Source organism: Furipterus horrens, unplaced genomic scaffold (assembly GCF_987537825.1).
Source record: "Furipterus horrens unplaced genomic scaffold, mFurHor1.1.pri manual_scaffold_11, whole genome shotgun sequence".
Lineage (NCBI taxonomy): Eukaryota > Metazoa > Chordata > Mammalia > Chiroptera > Furipteridae > Furipterus > Furipterus horrens.
In genome coordinates this window covers 12,366,003-12,389,672 of record NW_028327181.1, presented here as the reverse complement: position 1 = coordinate 12,389,672, position 23,670 = coordinate 12,366,003, and the positions used below count along the sequence as shown (strand labels likewise).

The 23,670-nt window shown below is 43.9% G+C and overlaps 1 protein-coding gene across 3 annotated transcripts in view; it reads right to left on the bottom strand.

Moving 5' to 3' along the window:
• GRK3 (G protein-coupled receptor kinase 3) overlaps positions 1 to 23,670 on the bottom strand; it is a 103,438-nt gene that overhangs the window by 29,042 nt on the left and 50,726 nt on the right. For all 3 annotated transcript variants that reach the window (XM_090257684.1, XM_090257685.1, XM_090257686.1), the window contains 6 exons: positions 18,636 to 18,737; positions 16,783 to 16,857; positions 12,596 to 12,657; positions 9,446 to 9,497; positions 7,673 to 7,764; positions 5,594 to 5,693 (listed from right to left, as the gene is read on the bottom strand). In XM_090257684.1, the coding sequence (XP_090113810.1) occupies positions 5,594 to 5,693; positions 7,673 to 7,764; positions 9,446 to 9,497; positions 12,596 to 12,657; positions 16,783 to 16,857; positions 18,636 to 18,737 (483 nt within the window). The remainder of the gene's footprint in view (positions 1 to 5,593; positions 5,694 to 7,672; positions 7,765 to 9,445; positions 9,498 to 12,595; positions 12,658 to 16,782; positions 16,858 to 18,635; positions 18,738 to 23,670) is intronic.

Sequence of the window (23,670 nt, the reverse complement as noted above, 5' to 3'; positions counted from 1 at the left end):
TAATAATAAAACACTGATAACTGGACCAAAACAAAATCAAGAACTTCTGTTCTTCAGAAGACACCATTAAGAGAGTAGAAAGGGAAGTCACAAAACGGAAGAAAACATGTGTAATCCATCAACACGACAAGGACTTGTATTTAGAATACATAGAGAACTCTTGTAAACCAACAAAGAAAAACAGCAATCAACCCAACAGAAAAATGGCAAATAATAACAACAGTAATTAAATGGGCACATCATAGAAGAAGCTATCAAATGGCCTGCAAGCCTATGAACAGAAGCTAACCTCAGTTGTCCCCAAGGAAATGCAAATTAGAAGTCCCAACGTGCCATCACTTGGACTCACAAGAGCTGGCTAAAATTAAAAAGACGGACGGCGGGAAGTGCCGGAAAGGTATGGAGTAAATGGAGCATCGATACATGGCTGCTGGGAGCATGAGACGGAACCACAGCACTCCCACCAGCCGGCGGGTGGCATCTGCCAAGGCCGAGCACGGCCTGCAAACTCTGAGGTCAGCACTGCCCCTCCGCTGCCCGCCGCGAAGGAACGGGTCCTTCTGTGAGCCCAGGGCGCTGCACGAGACTGCTCCTCACAGCACCGCTCAGAACAGCCCAAAGCAGGAAATGACCCGAGTGCCTGCCACATTAGAACGGACACCTACACTGTGGCATGCTTATGCAAAGGAGTCCCGGAGAACAAGGGTCAGCACATTTTTCCCACAAAGGGCTGGACAGTAAATATTCTAGGCTCTGCGAGCCCCACACAGCCTCTGTCATATAGCCTTTGCTTATTTTCTTTACAATCCTTTAAAAACATCCAACCCATTCTTAGCTCATGGGCTGTACAGAAAAAGGCCACGAGCCGGATTTGGTCCACGGGCTATACATAGCTCGCTGACCCCTGTATTTAGCCACAGGATGCACTATGGCCAAATTGCAATGACACGGACAAATGTCACAAGCAACACTGAGTGAGAGGAGCCAGGCACAACAGGGAACGTTTATATAAAGTTCAAACACAGGCAAAGCTAAATTACGGGGCTAGAAATCTGGGTGGTAGCTAGTTCAGGCGTGGGGTAAGTGGCTGGAAGGGGCTCTCCATGGAGGCTCTGGGACACCGGCAACTCTGTCTCGTGATCTGGGTGCTGGGCACGCGCACATACACACACACACACACACACACACACACACACACACACACACACAGATTCCCTCGTGAAAGTTCATCAGTGCTATGCTAGATCTATAACGCGGTCTATTTAGTCTTTATACACAGTGAATACTTGCCACTCAACGGACTCAAATAAAAAATGCCCCAGAATATCTACATCCACTTTTTTAACAGAAAAGAAGAATTACTAAATTCAAGTTTCAACAGAATAACCTGTAAACAGAATCCACCTTGTTCAAACCTCTGTATTAAGGGCCTCCAGGTATATTTGAGTTCACAGATTCCTATACACTAAAGATTCATCAGCTTGAACTCAATTTCCACAAATCTTCTAGAGGAAATTACTTCAGAATAAATTACAAAATTTATTTTGTGGTTACCTAGTTTTCCTTAGAGTTCTGTTGATATAGTGTTTCCTGATTTCAAAATCTGGGTGTTTTTTTTTTTTTTAATTTAATCTTTACTGTAATTTTTTCCCATTACCATTTAGTCCCCTTACATGCCCTCCCCCCCCCCCAAGCAATCAGCACACTGTTACCCACGTCCGTGGGTCCATTTTCCTTTTTGCTCAATCCCTCCACCCCCCCTACTACCTGTCATCTGTTCTCGATCTATGAGTCTTCCAAATCGGTTTTAAATAGGTAAAATAAAGATGCTATTACATTGTGTTAAAAGTCAAGTGACTTTTGGGGGGTCACCGTCCCACCTGGAACCCACCCTTGTTTCACTCACTCTGCTCCTTCCTGAGCGGGGGTCCCCACATGCTCTGGTTCCTGATCTGATGGCCAATTCGTCCATAGAGCAGAGAAGTGGGTGGACCTGAGCTTAGTGAAGCCACGGTCTTTCCTGGCTTGAGACAGCAACTGTGTTCACTTCACCAAGGGGACAAGGGGACCCTGCCTCAGGGTGTTTCTGAACAGACGGTACATGATCCTTCTAACACCAGTGCTGAGAAAATGTCCCAAGGTTAAAGTATACTTAAGAAATTACATTACTAAGGAGGGACATGAATTGTAGATTTAGAACCACAGGCTATCTGAGTAGAAAGGGCCTTTAAAAATTTGCCTGGTTTGACTTCTTTATTTTAAAGACAAGGAAACTAAAGCTCCCAAAAAGGGAAATGACTTGTCTGAGGTCACAGAGAAATTTGGTAGCTGGCCAACATTCAAACCCCACGCCTCCCGGCCCTCTCCAGAGTTCTGCTCTGCTAGGCTACGTCTAGAAGGAAGATTTCCAGAGCGATGTGAAATCAAGCCTCGGTCCAAGGAAGACGATTCATTCCCTCTACGGAACTCTCTGGCTGCAAGGCCTCCCTCTCAGGTGCTGAGCAGACACCATACAGAGTCCCATGTGCACTCTGAGACCCAAAGAACCGAACACTGACCCGCACGAACGAACAGGCAGCAACTGGATGAATGGTGCTGATAGAGTTCCAAAGACGCTCATCGTTAGGGTGTTCTGCCTTGGTTACAAATGAAGGTCAGTAAGAACGAGTGAAGTTTTAGAGGTGGGTCCTTAAATAAAGCTCCTCAGCAAAGAATTGTCTTTGATGTCCTACTGGTAGTGAGCGAACGACCTTGCGTTTTGCAGTAACTCTGTCTAAAACTGGTAACATAGACGTGAAGGGTTTCTCTAAGAAACTTCTCCATTTTGCAGTCAGAGGGATCTCCTCAAACTGCAAGGCTTATTATGTTATCTTCCTACTAACACATGTTCTTCCCAACTGCTGTGCGATTTTTTAAGTCCTCAATATTGTCCTGGAAAGCTCTTCCTGGTGTGGGCCTGTCTGGCCCGTGTCTGTTTCTCTGTTCAACTTCATCTTGTGCTGTTCACCCCATCACGTCTGACCCCAGCCCCGCAGCCTTCCCTCAGGGCCCCGTGCTCAGGACCAGACACGCTGGCACCTCCTATGACTTCACGGGAGCGCCCGCTGACGTCCCCGCCTTCCGAGCACTGTGTGCCCACCTGCCACAGCCCTTGCCACGTGTCCCGGTTATCTGCACGTGTCTGAGATCACTTGAACACTATCACCTCCTCTCACTGTGCAGGCAGCTCAGTAAGAGCTGGGAGCAGAGCCCAGCTCTGGGACCCCATCTCACAGCACAGTGTCTGGCACCATCTAGGCCCCCGACTGCGCTCGAAGGGACTTAGGTGGCGAAGGTGCTGGTGGCCCTCCCCAGCTGTGGACGCACTCACTCCGCTCCTCAAACCCGGGTCCCTTGTTACTATGCAACAGTTACAGCATAAAACTGGCAACAGTGCTTCCTACTGTCTCTCTGAGGAGCGAGGAGTGAAACATTCCATTTGAGATTAAAAGGAAAAGAAAACACTTCCAGTAAAAAAAAAAAAAAAATGGATGAATGACTGTAATTCAGAATCATACAAATACCCTAGAACATCACGTTGTTAAAGGCTGGTTTAAAGTTTAGCCCCATGAGGTGATTTTAAACTGAAGATTACAAAAAAACCTATAAACAGTGGCCTCTGATTAGAAAAACCAATGCTAAATAATTTTACTACAACTCTTTTGGTTAAATTTTGTATTTATACGTAAAAAAAAACTATAAACAGTTTTTATATTTGAATAAAAATATAAGCAATTCGTTTAAATTAGTTCAAAGCAGTAGCCTAATAAAACCCCAAGTTTCTGTTTATTCCTTCAGGGGCAGACTGCTGAGGAACCATCCGATTACTCCGCCACATCCCCCCTCAGCTGAATAAATGCTAAATTGCTCCACAAAAATTGTACGAATATTTCTCCAACACCAACAACTGTTTTCCATAGGCTTTCCTGAGATTAAATATTCAAGGTTTTGAGATAACTCATTAAAAATTAATCCTTTCATAACCACTGAAACTGTGCAGTAAGCGCACATCCCTGTGTGAAATTTCCGACAGACGTTTCCAGGAGAAATCAGAAGCCGGGGCCTCTTGTACCGATCACCCTCCAGGGAGCAGGCAGCTCGGTTTCCACTCCAAGTCGCGGAAAACACGGCCGTGCACACACGCCCGTAACTCTTCTCGGAAACGCTTAGTGTCCATACGCCGGGAGGCAGAGGCCCATAACTAGGAATTATTTATAGCTCTGGCATTTTCGCTTGTTAAGAGTTGAGCTAAATTATGACATCCTTTTGCTTCCATAGCAGACAGAGCTTCTAGAACCATTAAAACTAATGCTGGAATAGCACTAACCACAATGCAATAAACACAGGTGATAAACCAAAAGCGCGGGGCCCATAAAGGGGTGGTGAGCCCGGAACGCTGGGAGGGTTCCCGGGAAGCCAGAGGCTCGGGTGAGGAAATTAGCCTCTTGAGTCTGGCTCCTTGCCTATTAGATGAAAATGATTCTTTGATTCACCATTAAATTTTGATTCTTTCAAATCCTTCGGGAGAAGATGACTGTATTTAGAACCCAGCCTGGTACGTGGAGTGCCCCGCCCGCTGCCCCGACACACAAGGTCTCACTGCAGATGAGCCTTTCTGGCTTGGTATTTAATGTCAAATTCACACGTGAGCTGCACAGCACAGGTCTGGCCACTCCGGGCTCGCTGTATCCTGTTCCTTCTAGACCCCGACTCCCTGACCACCCCCAACACCGGGTGACAGGCTACAGGTGCGCACAGGTACGCCCAGGTTGCTGGGACAGTGAGTTTTTCTGGATGTGTCTTTTTATACATCTGTCCAAATAAAGAGAAGCCAAGGCTTTGATCCTGGGTAATACCATTAACAGAAGAAAAAAATCAGAATGGGACACTGTTTTGCAAGTAAAGACACACAGTCAAAGTGTGTTGATACACGTGCTGAGCTAAACATACTGGCTTGACATACAAATAAAACGTCTAACGGGCAGACACAGAGACCTGGAAATGGAAATGGCCAAGTCCACAGCAGGTAAAAAGTGGCAAGTGCTGAGAAGATTAAGTCACCTTCCAAGGAAACACGAACTGGGGACAACCCCACAGGGACACTTCAGAGATGACCAACCCCAGTCGCTTCCTGTCTGTCTGTCTGTGAAGGAGCCAGCGACATCCCCTTACTTCTCTCTGTGTTAGTCCTTCTCGGACATGCAGTCAGTTCTTAACTGTACTCAGGTGATGCTGTTGTTATGACTGTTTTCCTGCCTTCTCTCCAACCACAGTTCTCAAAGAAGTGACTCCTAAGTAAGCACTGAAGGGAGAAGTCACGGGTGTTCACAGGGATGGTTACAGCACTTTCCTAACTCCAGAATTAAACAGAGATAGTACCTGAATTGTACTCTGTATTATCTCAGTGCTACTGTTCCCTGCTATATATTCTAACCCACTCATGGACTGGCTAGCCCCAGAAGTTACCAGAAAATGCCTGAATTTTAAATAAATTGTCCTGATATCAAACAAGGAAATTTTTTTTAAAAAGCAACGTTCAAAATTCAATACTTACTCCTGTACTCACAAGCGACAACATAATCCTTTCGTTTAAGGCTAATGTCTCTCCTTGCTTCATCTTGATCCTCTTCTTATCTAAGCACTTCATTGCATACCTAGAAACATAACCATTATTGAGAAATCAACCCTGGGAATGCAGTCAGACTGACTTAAACAAGACACATCATACTGGGGAAAGTTTCTAAAGACTTGGGCAGCGTTTAAAAGAAGCAAACTGGCACCCATGTGTCATGGAAAAAAATTTTATTACATGTAGTAAGAAAAAAAAATCAACCCCCCTCTCCAGGAGGGGAAGTATAATCTCCACTCCTCGGGTGTGGGCTGTGCAGAGTGACTTCCTTCCAAAGAGCACAGCAGAAAGAAGGGGGCAAGCAACCTCACAGGAGAGAAGTTTGACAAACACGACCTCAGCCAAGAGATCAAGGTCAGTGTCAACACTGCTAAGTCCCTCAGATAACAGGTAGCTCTGATGTGATGTGATGAGAATAGCATTTCAGCCCCGGGGTCTTCCTTCCAAAAGGCCATCGCCCCAGTCTACCGTGGGGAAAGCATCAGACAAACCTAAGCTGAAAGACAGTCTGCCACATGTCGTAGTCTTTGATAGTCAGGTAAACACCAAATGGGTATCAAGAGACAAAGTGATACTATTCACTTCTACCACATCATGCAACAGACTGGCTATTCTAAACGTCTCAACAAGCTGCAGTGATGAAGTAAAACTAATAAGTTTAGTGACATGTAATAAGCGACAAGTAAAGTATATAATTTAGGATCAAACAGCCCACTAGGGTGAGTTCAGAAAGGGGAAGAATGTTTTCATAACAGGACTCTGGTTTTATAATGTTTTATCACATTTAGTTCTCACAAAAAGGCAGGCACTTTCTTTATCCCTATTTTACAAACTAGGACAGTTGATAAAGACACAGACTTTGCCTCAGCCAGAAAGGAAGTGCAGAAGTGAACCTGACCTAGCCGTGTGAAGCCAGGGGCCCACACTCTGGGTCCCTACGCTACCCTATCCCAGGACAACGCCAGACATCAGACACCTGGGTGCCAGGTGTTGGGTTCACCCTGCACAGGGTCCCAGAGCAGGAAGAAGAGCAACGGGCACGAATTAGTGAAGGTAAATTCCAGCCCCCACATTATAAAAAACATGGCAACTGTTGGACCAAGACAGACTCAGGCAGAGGCTGAGCCGCAACCCTGCAGGGGATGCTGGGGCCGCGCGGGGCAGGAAGGCCCTGAATCAGGTGACTCAGCTACTCCTTCTCACACGACTCAATGACTTTATAACCCAGTGTCACAGACGATTCCACCTTGCCCACCATTCTGAAGTGCCTGTCACTTATTCCAACTTGTAGCTCTGGGTCTAACAAATCATACTTTTCCATTCTCTTTTGCCTTCAGAAACATGTTCACTTAAACTGCTTCTGTATTAACAGAAATTTTCCACCCACTTCAGAACGCCACCGTTCACTTTCTACAAGGTCCTCAGACCCGGCTCACGTGCCCTTAACAGCCTCACTTGGAACCCATGACACAAGTGGCTGAGGTGAGCGATGGAGCCCCATGATCGGGACCCCTGCAGCAGGGCATGTGCCTTCCCCATCAGCACCCAGCCACTCATCCATGGAAGCCACGTCCCCTGGAAGGCCACGCCACCCCACACTGCATATGCTAAGTCATGGGTGGGTCATTAATCAGAAGAGAATGTCTATTTCGTTCTGAGGTATGTAACTTCGGAAGTGAGATCTTGCGTAGGCTTTCAAAAATCTCTGCAGGGATTTTCTCTGGATGCAAGCATGAAATCCTCTTAACCCTTAGAGTGCCAGGCATAATTTGAAATTTGGATAAACGTGAGAAAAAATTATATCAATATATAACCTGAGGTACAAAAAAAGAGAACACATAAAATACGAAATATTTCATTGTTATTTACATTTATAGCCATCGAAAACAGTGTCACTGGGAGCGACTCTGGCACTTTTGGGAAAATTTGTCAGCGTCACTCACAGCGACGTTGGCACTCAAACGGTTAATAGTCCCCCCAAAAGTACAAACATCAAACACTTACATTTTTCCAGTGTCTGCTTTCCTGCAACCATACACTTCACCAAAGCCTCCCCGTCCAATGATCCTATGTACGCTGAAATCATTCATGGTCAACTGAGAATTCAAAATATAAAATGGAAACATGCAATTGCATGAAAGTTATGTTGTAAAGATTTTTTTTTTTCCTGCAAAACATATACAAGTTACTGAAACGGCAGCTCTGATGGCGGGATCTGCTGTTTCCCCGACGGACCCCTGACACAGCGAGGAGCTGCACATGGCGGCCAGACTCTCCACAACCTTCCCCGGCTCCAGCCCCAGGATGTGCAAACGGAGGCACATGGGAAGATAACAGAGTGGGAGCCACATTAGATGGCTTTTCCAGTCTCATAAATCTTAGATGACAAGACACAGCCCTTGAAGACAAGCGATTGTGAAATTTCTAGTCAAAAGGAAAAGCAACCTCGGCCACTCTGCAGCCTGAAGTCTGGGGACAGCTCGGCACCTCCGGGAAGGGACGCGGTAGAAAAAGAAGTCCCCGGCAAGGGCATCTGTGCTTCCCTCGCCGCGAGCCGCATGATCAGAAAACCCAACAGATGCTGGCCATGTGATTTTTTTTTTATCGATAACATCAGTGAAGGGAGAGGACTCGTGCTGGGCATGTGAGCCTGAAGCCAGCCTAAGTGTGAGCAAAGCACATAAAGAGGCCCTATTCATGCGCGCCATCCTTTCCCCAGCCAGCGGAGCTTTCGCAGCACTAGGCGGCGCAAAGGCAGATGCACAAGCCTTCGGTCATGGAAAAAGGCCGCTGGGTAACAGCAAGCGCCTGCTGGTTCACGCGCCCTGGCAAAGGAAGGGGCAGCCTCCTGAGGGCTCTCCTAAACACGCCCTAAAACATCACGCCTGCGTCTGGGTGGGGGCACCGGCTCACAGGCTTCCCGTTTGAAGCTGCAGGGGACAAGGGGCATGAGGACGCCAGGCACGAGCAGGAGGAAGGTCCACGGCAGACAGACGGGATGTTTAAAAATGAGTGTTATTGCCTCTCGCCAGGAAATGGGATGGAAAGGGGAGGATAAAAAATAGATAAACGAAAACCAACCCCTCTTCTAACAGGACCATTCAAGTAGAAAACGCCAAAAAAAAAAAAAAAAAATGAATGCAGTGGATAATTTACTCTTCCCAACCGCAAGCCTGCGTGGAGGGAGAGCAGGAGGGAGAGGGCAGGAGAGGCCGCACACAGGAACGGACGTTGTAGAAGCAAAGCGAAGAAAGCCTGCGTCCTGGAATGACTGATGCTGCAACAAGACGTCAGGCCAGGGAAGCATGCTGGGCAGCGGCCAGGGGTCAAGCACTGCTTTTAGCATTCTCAAAACAACAACAAGAAGATGAAACTTCGGTCTAAAAAAAGATGTCTTCGTTTTTGTTACGCCGTTATACCTACTAATAAGGAAAAGAAAAGGAACTCTATCAGGACGGCAACAGACAAGGGCATAGGGGAACTCTGCTACGTAGACTACTATTTCCTCTACTATTTCTGTTAAAGGGTCAATTACTGCCGAAAATAGCCTTTCTTAAATCAATAAACACATTCCTGCAGGGATAGGAAAGCAGAGAATTAAAATTCAGCTTGTTTACAGCGGGGGACGGGAGGACGATTCGTATGTACAGCCGTGAGCACATCTGCCCAGGCCGCCGTCACCCTGGGGAACGGGCCAGAACCAAGTATTTTCTCACGAGGCTCAGCCAGAGGGAGTTTTTATTTTAAGAAAGAAAGAAAGGAAAAGATGATACTCACATGGATATTTAGTTCTATGTTTTTCCACTGACAAAATCTAGTGAACTTGTCACTGAAAAAGAACATAAATAATTACTGAAAAGTTAATTATCACATGAACTGGATTTAGAGACCAAATCATACCACTTGCTGTCCTTCTCAAATACAGTAAGCTTTCTTACACATTTGTTCACAAGGCATTCACCTTTGGGCTCTATTTTATGATTCAATGAAAGGCATCATATTTTTTTCTTTACCTGTCATTATGCTACAGGGATATCTTTATCTTCATCAGCACTGTTTGACGGAAGGACAACACAGGCCACATATGTAATTGTAATGATATATTTGATTTAACCCCAATATATCAAAACCTATTTCAACCTGTAATTAATATAAAGTCATTAATGAGAAATTCTACATTCTAGTTCTTCTGTGAAGTCTCTGAAACCTGGTGTGCATTTGCACTTAGGCCATGTTAGACCAGTCACATTTCAAGTGCTCAGCAGCTACCCACGGCTGCCGTCCTGGGCAGGGCAGCCCTACATGACAAAAAAAAATAATAACATTTACAAAGAATTATAAGAGTAGCCAACACTCCCATGTGCCAGGCTCTAAAGGCTCATTTACTCAACCCAACAGCTCTATGGGCAGGTACTGTTGATTCCCATTTCAGAGCCGAGACCAAGGCTTGCCCAAGGTCACACAGGGTGAACAGGTAGAAGAGAACTTGAGCCCAGACCAAGTACTGCCTCTCAAAGAAACAAGGAGTGAAGGAGAGGGTCCCCCGGACTAGAATCAGAAGACGCCGCAGTCCCACAGCAGTGATGTGCCCGCTGCTCTCTCAACAGACTCGACTGCGTGGCAAGTGCTTTCTCACCCATAATGTAAGGAATATATCTATTTAATAAATACATTACTCTGACTACTTTTTAATTAACATTCTTATGAAGCACCAGTTATAGGTGTTATCAGCATTATAATAAAATGCCCTGAGGTGTCCAAGCATCCCAGTTTCCTAGGGACTTCATCTAATATGCGTTCGAAGAATCTCTTAAAATTACTTTTGAGGCTAATAATCAAACTGAAAGTCAAAAGCAGAAGAACTCTTTGTAATTACATAGTACCTTTTTCCAATGAATCTATGACTTTTAATGAGTGTTTCATTGATCCTCCTAGCATCTCTGTGAGGTTGGCAAAATAAAATTATATTTTGAGATTTCAGAGTTGTCGTTTTTTAAGTATGGTGAGAGCAAAAGGCAAAACCGCACTGAGTATACTCTGTATTTATAAATCTCGGACTGTTTCTGTGAGATTCACATGGTCTGTTGGGCTAACTCATCCTCTCTCCTCACACTGGGCTCCCAGCTGGCAGCAGGGGGAGGTGCTAGCTCTACAAACCAGCAAACTAGCTGGGAGGGTGAGCAGCCAGGGAGAGGGAAGTGCCCCGCCGGCCAGCCGGCCCAGAGGAGAGCAAGCCTGGGGAAGAGTCAGCGGATTCGACCCCAGCCCCGGCCCTGGCCTTGGCATTAGACAGCTGAGCAATGGCAGTCCACGGCCTGAACACGGCCCACAAGCCTCCTCCAGAGGGAACGCCTGCCCACGGATTCCACCCTGCTGGCCGGGACGGAGGCCCTGGGTCCCTGCTGGGTGTTGGGAGGAGGCGGAGAGAGGAGTCCTCGCCCGCCCGCGGCAGACTTCCCCTCTATATGCAGCCCTGCAGGGCCGCTGCTCAGGTTGGCAAAAGCCTCCAAGCCTCCATCTAGGGAATGTCTCTGCTTTTCAAAACCTGAGCTCGAAACGCTTGGCCTGATGATGGGGTTTTTTGTTTTCTTTTTTGTTTTTTTACTAATTTGAGAATATATTAACATAAAAAGCACCCCAAAAGGTATACAAATGAACTGACTTTTTAAATAATCCATTTCTATAAAATTGCTTCGCTGTATCTCCTGTGACTGTCAGAGTGACTGGCTCACTCAGTAGGAGAAAATAACCATGCAGGCTGAACCCCTTCCCCAAATTGTCACCGCCACCCCTTCCCTGGCCCCCAAAGGTCACATAAAAGCTGGGTTGACCTAGACTTGGGAAAGGTCAGATCTGAGAACCTGCACCACGGAGTCAGCCCCAAGCCAGCAGCCCAGCGCCCTGAGTTTGATTCTGCTGCTTTTGGGCCAAGTTTCTGCTCCCACTCAGAAGAGTGTAGTCATTTGTATGCGTATTAGTTTCCCAAAGTACAGACGCGCTCCAGGATAAAATTATCTCTTGAACTCTAGTAGAACCACAACACAAGTTTGTTTTTCTCTAAATCACTTGAACATGTGGAGGAAAAAAAAACTGTAATGAAGCAGCATTTGTTCTTAAAGGGCAATGAGGGCCCAGCTGCAGGCAGCTCCAGCAAGGAGACACCGTCCCCCTGCCAAGGGTCTAGCACGCAGCGGGCGTAGGAGAAGAGCGCAGTCAGGGCGAATGCAGATCTGGTTGTAAAAAGGGCGTCGTCACAGACAAACACTCCAAACACAGAACTGACGGCGAGGGGTCTGCAAGCAGGCCCACTGAGTGCTTTTATACTTGGCACTGAACTGCTCCAGAATTTGTACGACCGACGTGCTATTCTATAGCCTGAGCAACCCAAAGGGAAATATTCAGCTGGTATGTTAATGATATATATGATCACAGAGATACTTCTGCCTATGCCCTTCAAATTCTACTACAGTCAAGCACACAGGCTTGCCCCGCTGCGGGGTGGGGGGGGGGGGAATGATTTCAGAGGCCAAACAAATGAATTAGAGAAATTACAGAGCTCTGCTTGCATTAGTAAAGGTGTCCCAATGAGGTACTTTTAATATTGAGGTTCCCTAGCTGATTTAAATTTTAGACCGTTTGGAAGCTGAACAACTAAAAGTCAAAGGGATGTTAAGCTATGCAATTCAAAATTATACTGGGACGTGTCAAGGAAATAGGCTAACAAAAAGCCTGGCACGCTACACGTGGTCAGTAAGTACTTGGTGATGAATAAATTTACACATATTTTAAGGGCAGCATTTACTGGGTTAAATGAGGTACACCTACCCAGTGCAAGATTTTATATATATACTAATATTGTAATATAATGTCATATGTCAAATGCATCTCAATAAAAAAGATTTTATATATATATATACAATTTCATACCTTTCCATAAATTTTTGAAAAATGTTGCCTCGAAGACTTTCACAAATTTCTTCTATGTATGGCTGGAAAGGAAAGAAAGTAAGTTCCACACTGCATAAGTAGAAACGTATTCAAGTTCAAAACTAACGGATGAGATCCCATCAAGGTGAGGTTCCGAGTCACGTGTTCCTCCCACAGTGTCTTGTACTTGTCCTTCTCGGCACCTGTCTGAGTTTCACTCACGGATCTGTTATCATGATTAGTTATTTAATAGTTATCCACACCACTCATGGGCACATTCCAGGAAGGCAAGGACAGGTCTGTCCTGTTGCCATGATAACCATACTGCCCAGCACAGCTCACTACAAGTCACAGACACTTCTGAAGTGACCAGGGCTGGCTCAGCGGGGGCGTGGCCTGCGCAGGTCCACAAGGCTCACGCTTGGAGGTACACAGTGCTCGGTTTAGTGTCTCGCTGTCACCATCCGAAATTCGTAATAATTTCTGAACAAGGGGTCCTTTTTATTTTATACTGGGCCCTGTAAGTTAGGTGGCATATCGTGTAAATTACTACTAATTATATAACTACTATTAATTATGCTCATTATAAATTATCAGTATTATTATTATTGAGTTTTAAAGACCACAAGCTAAGGAACCATGGAGTAAAATTTTTTTAATTGGCTCTTTTTTTAATTGATTTCCTACCTCTTGGAGTCACAGAGCTAAAGGTAACCACAGGGGGTGAGGGAGGGATGAGGGGAAGTTCATCTGAATCCTCGTTTTGCACATGGCTGTGAGCAGACACATTCCTCAGGTCTGCGAGCAAGTTCATGGCTAAACCGCGACCAGGCAAGGGCCCCTGGCTCCCCTGTGCCGCGCTCTTTCCTTACGGAGGACACTCTGCTTCCATTTCATGCCACTTCATGTATCACCAAATAAACGGCCTGACTTGTATTTTCCATGTGAGAAACTTAAATCAAGAACTATAAAAATATCAAACGCCAGCATTTCACAGTTCAGCAGAGAGCCAATTACATGTTTTTGGCAAATATCTTGCTGCCCTGCACTCACTGAATGATGCAGAGCTAGTGATTTTCTGTCTTCATAGATTGTTCTGAAAACTTGCAAAACACAAAAGGGCACCAGAACAGAAACCGTCCAGGGCAAGTGATCAGACCAGGAAGCCTGCAGAAGCCAGAGTAACCAAACGCAGGCAGCCAGACCACCACGGCCCTTCTGGGAGCCTTGCTTCCTGCAGCGGAAAGGAGCCCCCGGGCTAAGCCAGCCTTGGCCCCACTCAGGACTGTCCTGCACCAGGCAAGGCACTGGGACTGGTCACTAAAGCCACCTGGACTCTGTCCCCTCCAGGAGAGAGGGAACACTGAACTACCTCTGAAGCTCTTTCCAGCTGAAATCTTATGATTCTATGCTGACATACAGTATTGATCTCACCTAAGTCCTCCAGGTGTAGAAGGCTGAGGGCCCCAAGTCTCAAGAGGTTCAAAAGACATCGAAAGATCAAACGGATTAAGCGCTCAAAGATCTATGGGAAGGCTTCATTTGTATATCACAGATTTCCCATTTCTAAAAACTATTACTATTTTTTCATATTTTATCAAACATCCCATACTTTCTGCTAATAAAATAAAAGACAAAGGTTGCTAGAAACTCTGAAGACTAAATATAATATGCCACATTGTCACTCTGCAACAGAAGAAACCACACAGCATACCAGGTGAGCAGTGTGAGAGCCAGAGTTCAACGTGGGCTCCCGCGCGCTCCACCTCCCCGATTGGCAGTTCCTTTCACCTGTAAAATGGGACGGTCATCTCTAACCTCAATGCAATCATGAGAATTCAGTAAGACTAAGAATGCCGAGGGCCAAGCACAGGGCCTGGGATATTTAAGGCATATTTTAAGGCCAGGACCCCTTCCAGCCGATGTCACCGAATGTGCCCACGCAATTATTTACTTCTGAAGTCAATTTTGCAAACCAAAAGACGTTAATAAAAAGTGTTTTATATTTACTTTCAGAGCGTTTGTTTCACTTCCTTCATCCCCTTGATAAGAAATTTCAACTCATGCATCACACTTCCTGATTTCAAAATATATCTGAAAACTACAGTAATCAAAATAGATTGGTGCTGGCATAAAGAACTGACATCATAGATCAATGGAACAGAACAGAATCTAGAAATAAATCCACACGTCCACGGTCAGCTGGCCTTTGACAAGGAGCCCAGGACGCACAGTGGGAAAAGGACAGCCTCTTCAGTAAATGGAGTTAGGAAGACTGGATGCCCACTACAGGGTGAAATTGTGTCCTTAGCCCACACCACATACAAAAATCCACTCACGATGACTTCAAGACTCAAACACAAGACCTGAAACCATACACCTACTACCTCTTTTACCACATTATTATTTTTGTATATATATTTTTATGAATAAATCAGTAGTGTTTTTGAAAGACAGTCTGAAGAGGTAGCTTCTAAACAGATGTTCCTTGAAGGCAGGACAAGAAGTCTGGTGGTCTTTGTATCTCAGCTGGAACTCTTTTTTAATGCTATCTGTGCTACGAGAAAAGCTAACAACAGAGCTGTAGAATCCAGGGACAGTGAGGTATAAATAAGTTAGCGATGCGGAAGGCAATTGACTATAACCCTGTCTGGGAACAAAGTCAAGATCAGTGGAAAACTGAAGTTCTGACACGAAAATATCACGGGGACAACAAAACTCAGATATTCACATCGCACCTTTTGAATGCAAAAAAATTGGTAACAGCTAACACTGATGGAGCACCGGGACAGCAGGCCCAGTGCAGAGCAACTCAGGTGTACCTTGCTCACGGAACCCACAGGACTCCCCTCAATCCCCCCCGACCCCCAAAGGAGAGCCCACCGTCATCGCCACTCACACCGGTGAACACTGGGGACAGGAAAGGTGCAGTGAGTGGCCTGGCAGGTTCCTCGGCCCAGGTCCCTGATTTCAGAGCCCAAGCTTATAACCAACCGGACTGTACAGAAAGGTCCTACAGCTGAAGACAAGGCAAGCTTAAGACGATTATTGTGGGCGAAAGGTTAACACTCAATTTGTTCCCGTCTCCACACACCCTAAGAGCCAAGTCTGCGTGCTCTCTGTACAATAATCAAATTCATTTTGCATAAGCAAATCAATCCTGTCAAAAGGCACCACTGCAAAGCTGTAAATGACTAAATAATCCAAAAAAGGATAAGTCAATTCTTTTCATTTATCAAAATCATTACATTACTTAATGGCATTCTTTCATATTTCTTATAATTCACTGCAATGTAAAAAAGTACATTATCCAACTGAAAATTTGACAATGCCCTACAAGCTCCCACCTCTACAGAAAACACACAGGAGGAAGAAAACCCGATACATCTAAGGAGCAGAAAGTACACAGGCCCAGTAGTTGTGGACTGGGTTTCCAAGTTTCGTCATTTAAATCTATTGGACTGTGTTTGCCGTGTTCCAGATGTGAGGAGCCAAGGTGAAATCCAGTTCCTCAGACATAATGCCAAGGTCATTCAAACATTCGCTCCTTATTCTTAAAAATGAATCGATGTCACCTGGCAGATCATCATGGCAAGGAGCAATGCCCCTCCCACTACCAAATAAACCTTGTATAGTCCCTGCTCCACACTGGCAAATGGGCAAGGGCTTTTCCTTCTGATATCTTCACTGATTTATTGAAAAGAATGTTACTAGAAAGCTCTACTGACCTTTTTCAGGAAAGAATTTATGACAGATGTTGGTATAAGAGTACATTGCAATGAGGGTCTGCTGCATGGGCAACAGCAGACCCTCCATATCACCCTGCCCAGGCTCTGTAGCTTCAGCTTCACTGGAGAGGACACTCCAGCATCATCGTAAGATGTCGATTCAACACGGGAGGAGACAGATACCGTGTCACTCCCGAGTTGGACTGCACAGCCATTCTCGGCGGTGCAGATAGACTCTTAAGAAGCTACACCATCGTCTCTCGAGACGGACGGCTGCCGACGACATTGCAATGAGAAGACAAGCAATATTAAACTTCAACTGTTCCAGATAAATCTCGAGATAAAAACGGTCTTATATATCAAGTCCCCTAGTACCAGCACACATGGAAAGGAAATGTCACACCAAGTTCAACTGTTAAGCAAATTAGATATATTTATTTTGAAATACTTTGCTCTTACCTGAAAAAGAGCTGATGTCACTTGTTTCTTGGATAGATGATTTTGGACATGTTCTACAGCTTGCTTTGAGAATGGCTTTTAAAAATCAAGAACAGTATTTTTTCAACAATTATAAAACATAACAAACCTTTATGGTACACAGTATCACAACATAAATTTAACACAACAATTAAACAATAACCTAGAAACATAGAAAAGTACATTATGTTAGCATGCATTCTTTCAAAAGAAAATCTGTTGGATGTTTGTGGGCCATCGGAACAGATGCTTGATCCTCTGAGCTTCCAGGATTCTCAGACCCCACATTGGGAAGAATGATGGGTGAGGAGGCAGCTGGACTGATACCTAATCCCCCAAGAATGCAAGGGTGCTGTGATTTTAAAAAAGAATAAAGAATCTTATCATCACCTTATTAACCGAAAACATTCCTTGATTAGCTGATAACAGGATCCTAAAACTGTAAAATATCTACAAAATTAAAATTTCTATATAAGAAAAAAGTGAATGTCTGAAAACACGCCTAAGAATGAGATGCCAAGATTACAAAACTAAGCCGGGGCGCCGTCAAAGGCTCTGGGTTAAGGAGAAGTCCTGCTGGGACCACAGCAGAGGGGAACTGGTTCTAAAAGAATGAAAATTACTACACTGACGATAATTACAAACTCTATCCTCCCCCAAAACTTCAAATGAAGTCTTCTTCAATAATGCACCATAAGAAAGACTTAGAAACTGTATCACATTGCTTTAAAAAAAAAAAAAAAAAAACAAAGAAAAACCCCTAAATTGCTAAATGACATGAAAATTAAGTTGACAGTCTTTCCCAGTGAACATCCGGCACTTTCGAAGTTCCCACTATTCTCCAGCCAAGACACAGAGCACCAAGGCTTAGCTCCAGCTCAGCAACTCTCTCTGCTCCGAGGCAGGTGGGTCCCATGAACAGTATCACAATTACACTCTTTAGCCACCCCCGTTACTCCAATGCCAGTTAGGAATTGTAAACGACACAGTGGCTACAGAAGCACCAACACACATCATTACTGTGGCCAGTGCTGACCAATCGAGCTTTCTGTGACAAGGGATACGTTGCGTACCTGGGCTGTCCAACACAGGAGCCACTGAGCCACAGGCGGCTACTGAGCACTTGAAATGGTGCTCACGAGGAAGTCGGGAACTGAACTGTTAATCCCATTTGATTTTAATTAATTTAAGCAGCCACTTGTGGCTGGCTGCTCACTACTGTACCTGATACAGCAGACCAGGACTGTTAGGCCACTCCTTTGGAAAACAGTCTTAATGTAGAGAAGTTACATGGCCAACTTTTATTACTAATTTTTCAACTCACTCCTGGTGGAATAATTTCCTAGGAACTTAGTTTATTCTAACGACCAAATCGAACTGTTTATCTGATACACAAGAAAAAAAAATTCAACCATTATTTAACAATTAATGAACACAATACAATAATTACAACCTTCCTTATTGATTCAAAGAAACCACTTAAGACTTACAGTTATCAATTTCTGATTAACCTAAATGTAAAAGTATAACTAGATTAAAAGCAATAAAGCTTAATTTTCTTGAGAAAGTCTACAATTGCAACTAGCCTTTCTTCCATTGCTCTGATTCACTATTTTATTTAATCAATTTTTGCAGTGAAAGTACCTGTTTTTTGGAAATATATTGAGTATATGGAGCAATGGATATTGTATAAGTATTATCAGGAAGCAAATGGCAAAATGTGGGTACCATTTAATTTTTAAACATCTCCTCCAGTTTTACTTTCACCCTGGGAACACTGAAGGCAGCCTCAGAGATATCCACACTGAAGTAACAGAACAAAAAGAGATACTTACATGCGAACAAGACAGCAACTCCCTCATGATATAGGTATCATAAATTTGTCGACTTCTACAAAGGCGATCTTCCTCATTATCAAGCTTTTCATATTCTTTTATCTAGATTTTAAAAAGTCATCATTGTTAGGTATGTCTTCCTAAAAACCCACTTTATTAAAAGATAATACTAGTCTTGGCTTAAACCACTTCCACGAGAGATCATGAAAACTACGGAACTGGCTATTTCACAGGAAATAACTGTCATGTTGTCATAATGAAGCTGGAATAATTTTAATCGAATGTGAAACCTACAAATGGAATTTTTCCTACAATGAATCCCATCACTTAAATTTAGAAACCCAGGATGGGAGACAAATACTGCCCTGGTTACAGCTATCTTACACTCTACCCACCACGGGCCACTTGTACCTGCCAATTCTCCTTTCCAAAGCACAGGTAAGTTAAACGTGGCTGTAAATGGGTCTCAGAGTTATGATGTAGTTCTTGCTCAACTACAGCATTGCAAAACTAACGGGAGAAAAAAAAAATTATTGTTGGGATTCTCACAAAGAGATTTTTTTTTAATCAACTGAAGAGTGTAAAGGTATTACTCATAGATTAAAGCACTAGAACCTCATCTTCACCATTAAAGTATTAACAGAAAGCTTACTTCAAACAGTATATTTTCCTGACTTAGGGAAGGTAACCTGATGGGTGTTAAAAGGAGCCCAATAATGACATGTGCTTTAGAAAGTGGTTTAATTTATTTACAGAAATACTTTAACTCCAAAAGACAAAAAGAGAATGAAAACGCAGATGAAATATGGAGCTAGCAGGAAGACTAGCAAAGTTCTTCAATGTAATGACTAATGACCACACATGATTTATTGGGGGTGGGAGTGTCTCCAACAGGTAGCTGGTTGTTCTACTGACTTACCTAGTACCTGAGTGCTCTTTATTCTTGAACAATTAAAGGTGGGACTAACTACTCCCATAGGAGAGTACAAACTAATGGACATAAAAGTTACATTTTTCCTTTATAGTCTGGGTTTGACAATTTTGCAGTCAAAACCAGTAAATTCTATAAGAATTTCTGATGAGGAAAGGGCGGAGTGAGGGGTGTGCATGATACTGAGGTCCCACCTGGAGGCCCAGTGGTTCACACACGGAGAAATCCCAGGGACCATCCGAATTGTCCTGAAACACCAGGGTTAACACCGAGATGGCTGAGATTCACATCTGTACTGACCAGGACTTAGACTGGAGTCTTCTCAGAACAGATGATAAAATCTGACACAAGGGCAAGCAGACTGGGGTCGGTTCCTACCTCACCCAGGAGGAAAAGACTGTTTCGACGAAGAAGCAATCTATCAAAAACCCAAGGACCCGAGCTTAACCATCCAAAGTGAATTCAGAGAAACAAGTCTAAAGAGTTCAAACATCAGGCCCAATGCAACTAGGATAGCTAGCTGCAAGGCAACAGAAACTAGACACCAACATCAGAAGCTGTCAGAAAATAAACTCAGGATTCTCGCTTGGTTCATTCTCTTCTTGTTGCTTTGTTTTAGGTGAATGGCAGAACGCCAGGATAAAACAGACAGACTGTCAGTGAACCAAAGGCCAGTGCTTCTGCTGAAGCGTTGCACTAATTTAAGGAATAATAAGTCTTCGTGGAAGTTTAATGAAACGAAGACCTATGTTCCCGGGCAACTATAAAGCAGGCTGACACCCGGTTAAACATACGCTGATTCCATGGAAGTTTTCCACGAACGCTAATACTCTTGCTACACTGAAAATTCTAGTTTCTTGGGCAACTGATACGCTGAACCACAACACTGGCTTTATGAAGAACCTTGTGCTTCATAAACTTCAACTTGAACGACAGCAAAGGTAACTCTTAGTAGGCAAACTAAGAGCCTAAAGTATCTGTGGCTGTAATTCAACATTTACTATTATCATAAGACCGCTAATTAAAGACCGGGCAGTCACCTATCAGTTAGCTCTGGACAGGATGTCCTTGTTGTAGCATAACACAGAAAATGCCCTTCCCCTAATCCTGGCAGTTAGGTTGTCCTGGTAACCCGAGCCGACAGAGGCCTGAGTTCAAGGTGCAAAGATCCCCCACTCCGCAGCAGGACAGAAGCATCATCCTCAACGATAACACTCGCTGATAACGTAGCCCCGTTCTGCGTTGGTGGTTACAAAGCCCACAGCTGAGTCTGCAGCCTAAAGACCCAGAACCCTAAGAGCAGGCACTGTGGGCCCGTGGCTGTCACGGTCTACATGTTCTCACCCCCTGGTTGCTCCATGACCATTCCAGTGGGATGGTCTTGTACCATCACTAACGGGCTCCGTGTTGCCTAATCAAGGGTCTCTCTTTTGTCCTTAGCTTCACTGACTTCTCAAGAGCACCCCGCTCAGCTAGCCCTCCTGCCTTCTCTGAAGCTTTCTTCTCTGACTGTCCAAAGGTTTGCTACTCTGGCTCCTCTTCCTCCGTCTCCCTTAGCAGTTCTTCCTCTGCTGCTTGACTTTTCAATCCTGAAGTGGCACAGAGCATGGCACTGGGGCACCCCTTTTACACCCACGATATTCTCCTTTGGTTAAACCATTCAGTCCCACGGTTTCACAGACCAATGACAGTCCCGCGACTAAGTCAGTCTCTACGGCTCACTTGTCCCCCTGAGCTCCAGACTCCGAGTATCTAACTAGACTATCTGACATCTCCACACCCTCTCTGCCCCAGCCAAGCATGCTCTTCCCCTAGCCATGTTTATCACAAAAGTTAGTAAAATCATACTCCTGGCAGCTTAAGCCACAAAAGGAATAATCATCATTTTGTTCTCTTCTCCTCACACTGCTGTCCCCACCACCCTCTATACCCAATTCATTAGCCAATCAGGTTGGCTTTATTCTCCAAATATATCACAAACCCAGGTTATGCTTTGGGTCATAGCCAACTAACTGTTAACAGAACAATCCTCCCAAGAAAAAAAATTCTGGGCATCCAGAATATCCACTACCCTGAGGCCCTGGAACAAGCACAGGTACACAGACAATGGGGAAAGGCATCAAATAGAAGGAGGAACGTAAGAGAGGATATTCCTGGAAATAAAGGGCCAGAGGGGGTGCTCCAAAATTCTGTGGATATAAATTGTCAACATCTCTCTTGGGCCCTATAATGACGTGTGAGCATGGCAGACACAAAGGAGTCCAGCTAAGGGGGAAAAAATGACTAAGATTCAGCTGCTACCCACTGAATGAGAAGACAGAGCATCATGGCCAAATAAGCCAAGTTAATTAATAAGAAGAAAAATCAATACGCTTTGGAGAAGCATACATTTTTTAGATTAGCTACAATATATCAACCACAATGTACCAGATACAATCTAAAATTATTCTACGTATGAAGAAACAGAAAAAATATGCCCCACATGCAACAGAACAGACCATAATGAGGCTAATCCAAGACAGCTCTGATGTTAGAATTATCAGACAAGGATTTGATGCGGCTATAACTGTACTCAAAGATGTAACAGAAAATATGCACGTAATGAAGAATAAAAAAGACAGAAAAATATTAACTATGAAAAGAACCAAATGGAAATTTTAGAACTAAAAAGCACAGTATCTTTAAAAAAAATCAATAGATGGACATAATTCAGACTAGAATTACCAAAAGAAAAAGTTAATGAATTTGAAGACATATCCATAGAAAATACCCAACCTGAACAACAGAAGAAAAACTACTTGGAAGAAAAATTGAAAAAGACATCAGCAACATTTAGGATAGTATCCAAAATTCACATATACATGTATCTTATAATTGGAGTCTCAGAAGGAGGGGAAAGAGAGATTGAGGTAGAAAAAAATGTTTTAAGGAATAATGGCCCACATTTTACCAGATTTGGTGAAAGATACAAAATGTACAGGTTCAAGAAACTCAGCAAATCTCATAAAAGGACGAACACTAAGACTACTTCACTAAAATGCAGAGATTGTCAGAAATGGGGGCGAGGGCAGAGGGGGGTGAGCAAGATACTTTCATACCTCTCTAAAAGAAACACATTTTACATATAAAAACACGGAAAGTAGATGGAAAAGATATATCATGAAAACAATAAGCATAAGGACACTGAAGTGGCTATGTTAATATACAATAAAGTAATTTTCAAGACAAAAAATATTACTAGCAATAAAGAGGGACATTTCATATGAAAAACATTACAATCATAATGCACTTAATAACAGAGCTTCAAAATACATGAAAAAAATGGACAATAAAAAAGAGGCATTTTTACAAGTCAGTAGTTGGAGACTTTAACACCCTCTCACAGAAACTGACAGATCTGGATATAAACTCAGTAAAGATGTAGAGGGTCTACCACATCAGTCTTTTTGATCTGACTGATATTTATAGAATATTCACCTAACACTCCCCTGTATTAAATGCTCCACGGCTGTAGAATAAAGTCTGAATGTGTTTGTTACTCAGGCCTCCAAACCACGTCTCTGAACTGATCCCACACGCTTCCTCTCACCTGTTACAAAGGCACCGCACTGATCTTTCAGTTCCTCAAACACACCGAGTTCTTTCCCACCACATCAGGGGCTGTCTTAGCCATGACCTTAGCCTAAAACGGTCTCCCCAACCCACCCTGTTCCCATCTTCAAAAGACTAGCTTCCTTGTCATTCAAGTCTCAGTTTAAACGACACCTCCTCAGAGAGCCAGTCTTTGACCCATCACTCTGAAGTGGCCACCAAGTCACAGTACATCAGTTTCGAGTCTGTTTTGAGTCACTGCATAGCGGTTACTACTTCCTGATACATTTCCTATGTTTTAAGTCTGTTTTGAGTCACTGCATAGCAGTTATTACTTTCTGATACATTTCCTGTTTATTACTTGTTTATTGTCTGTGTCTCTCAACAAAAATAGAAACTAAAAGATGGAAAGGACTTTGCCTATCTTATTCATTAAATAATACCTCTCAGCATTGGTGTTTGATAAATATTGGTTGCATGAGTGAAGAAAAAACTTTAAGAGTAACTTTACTC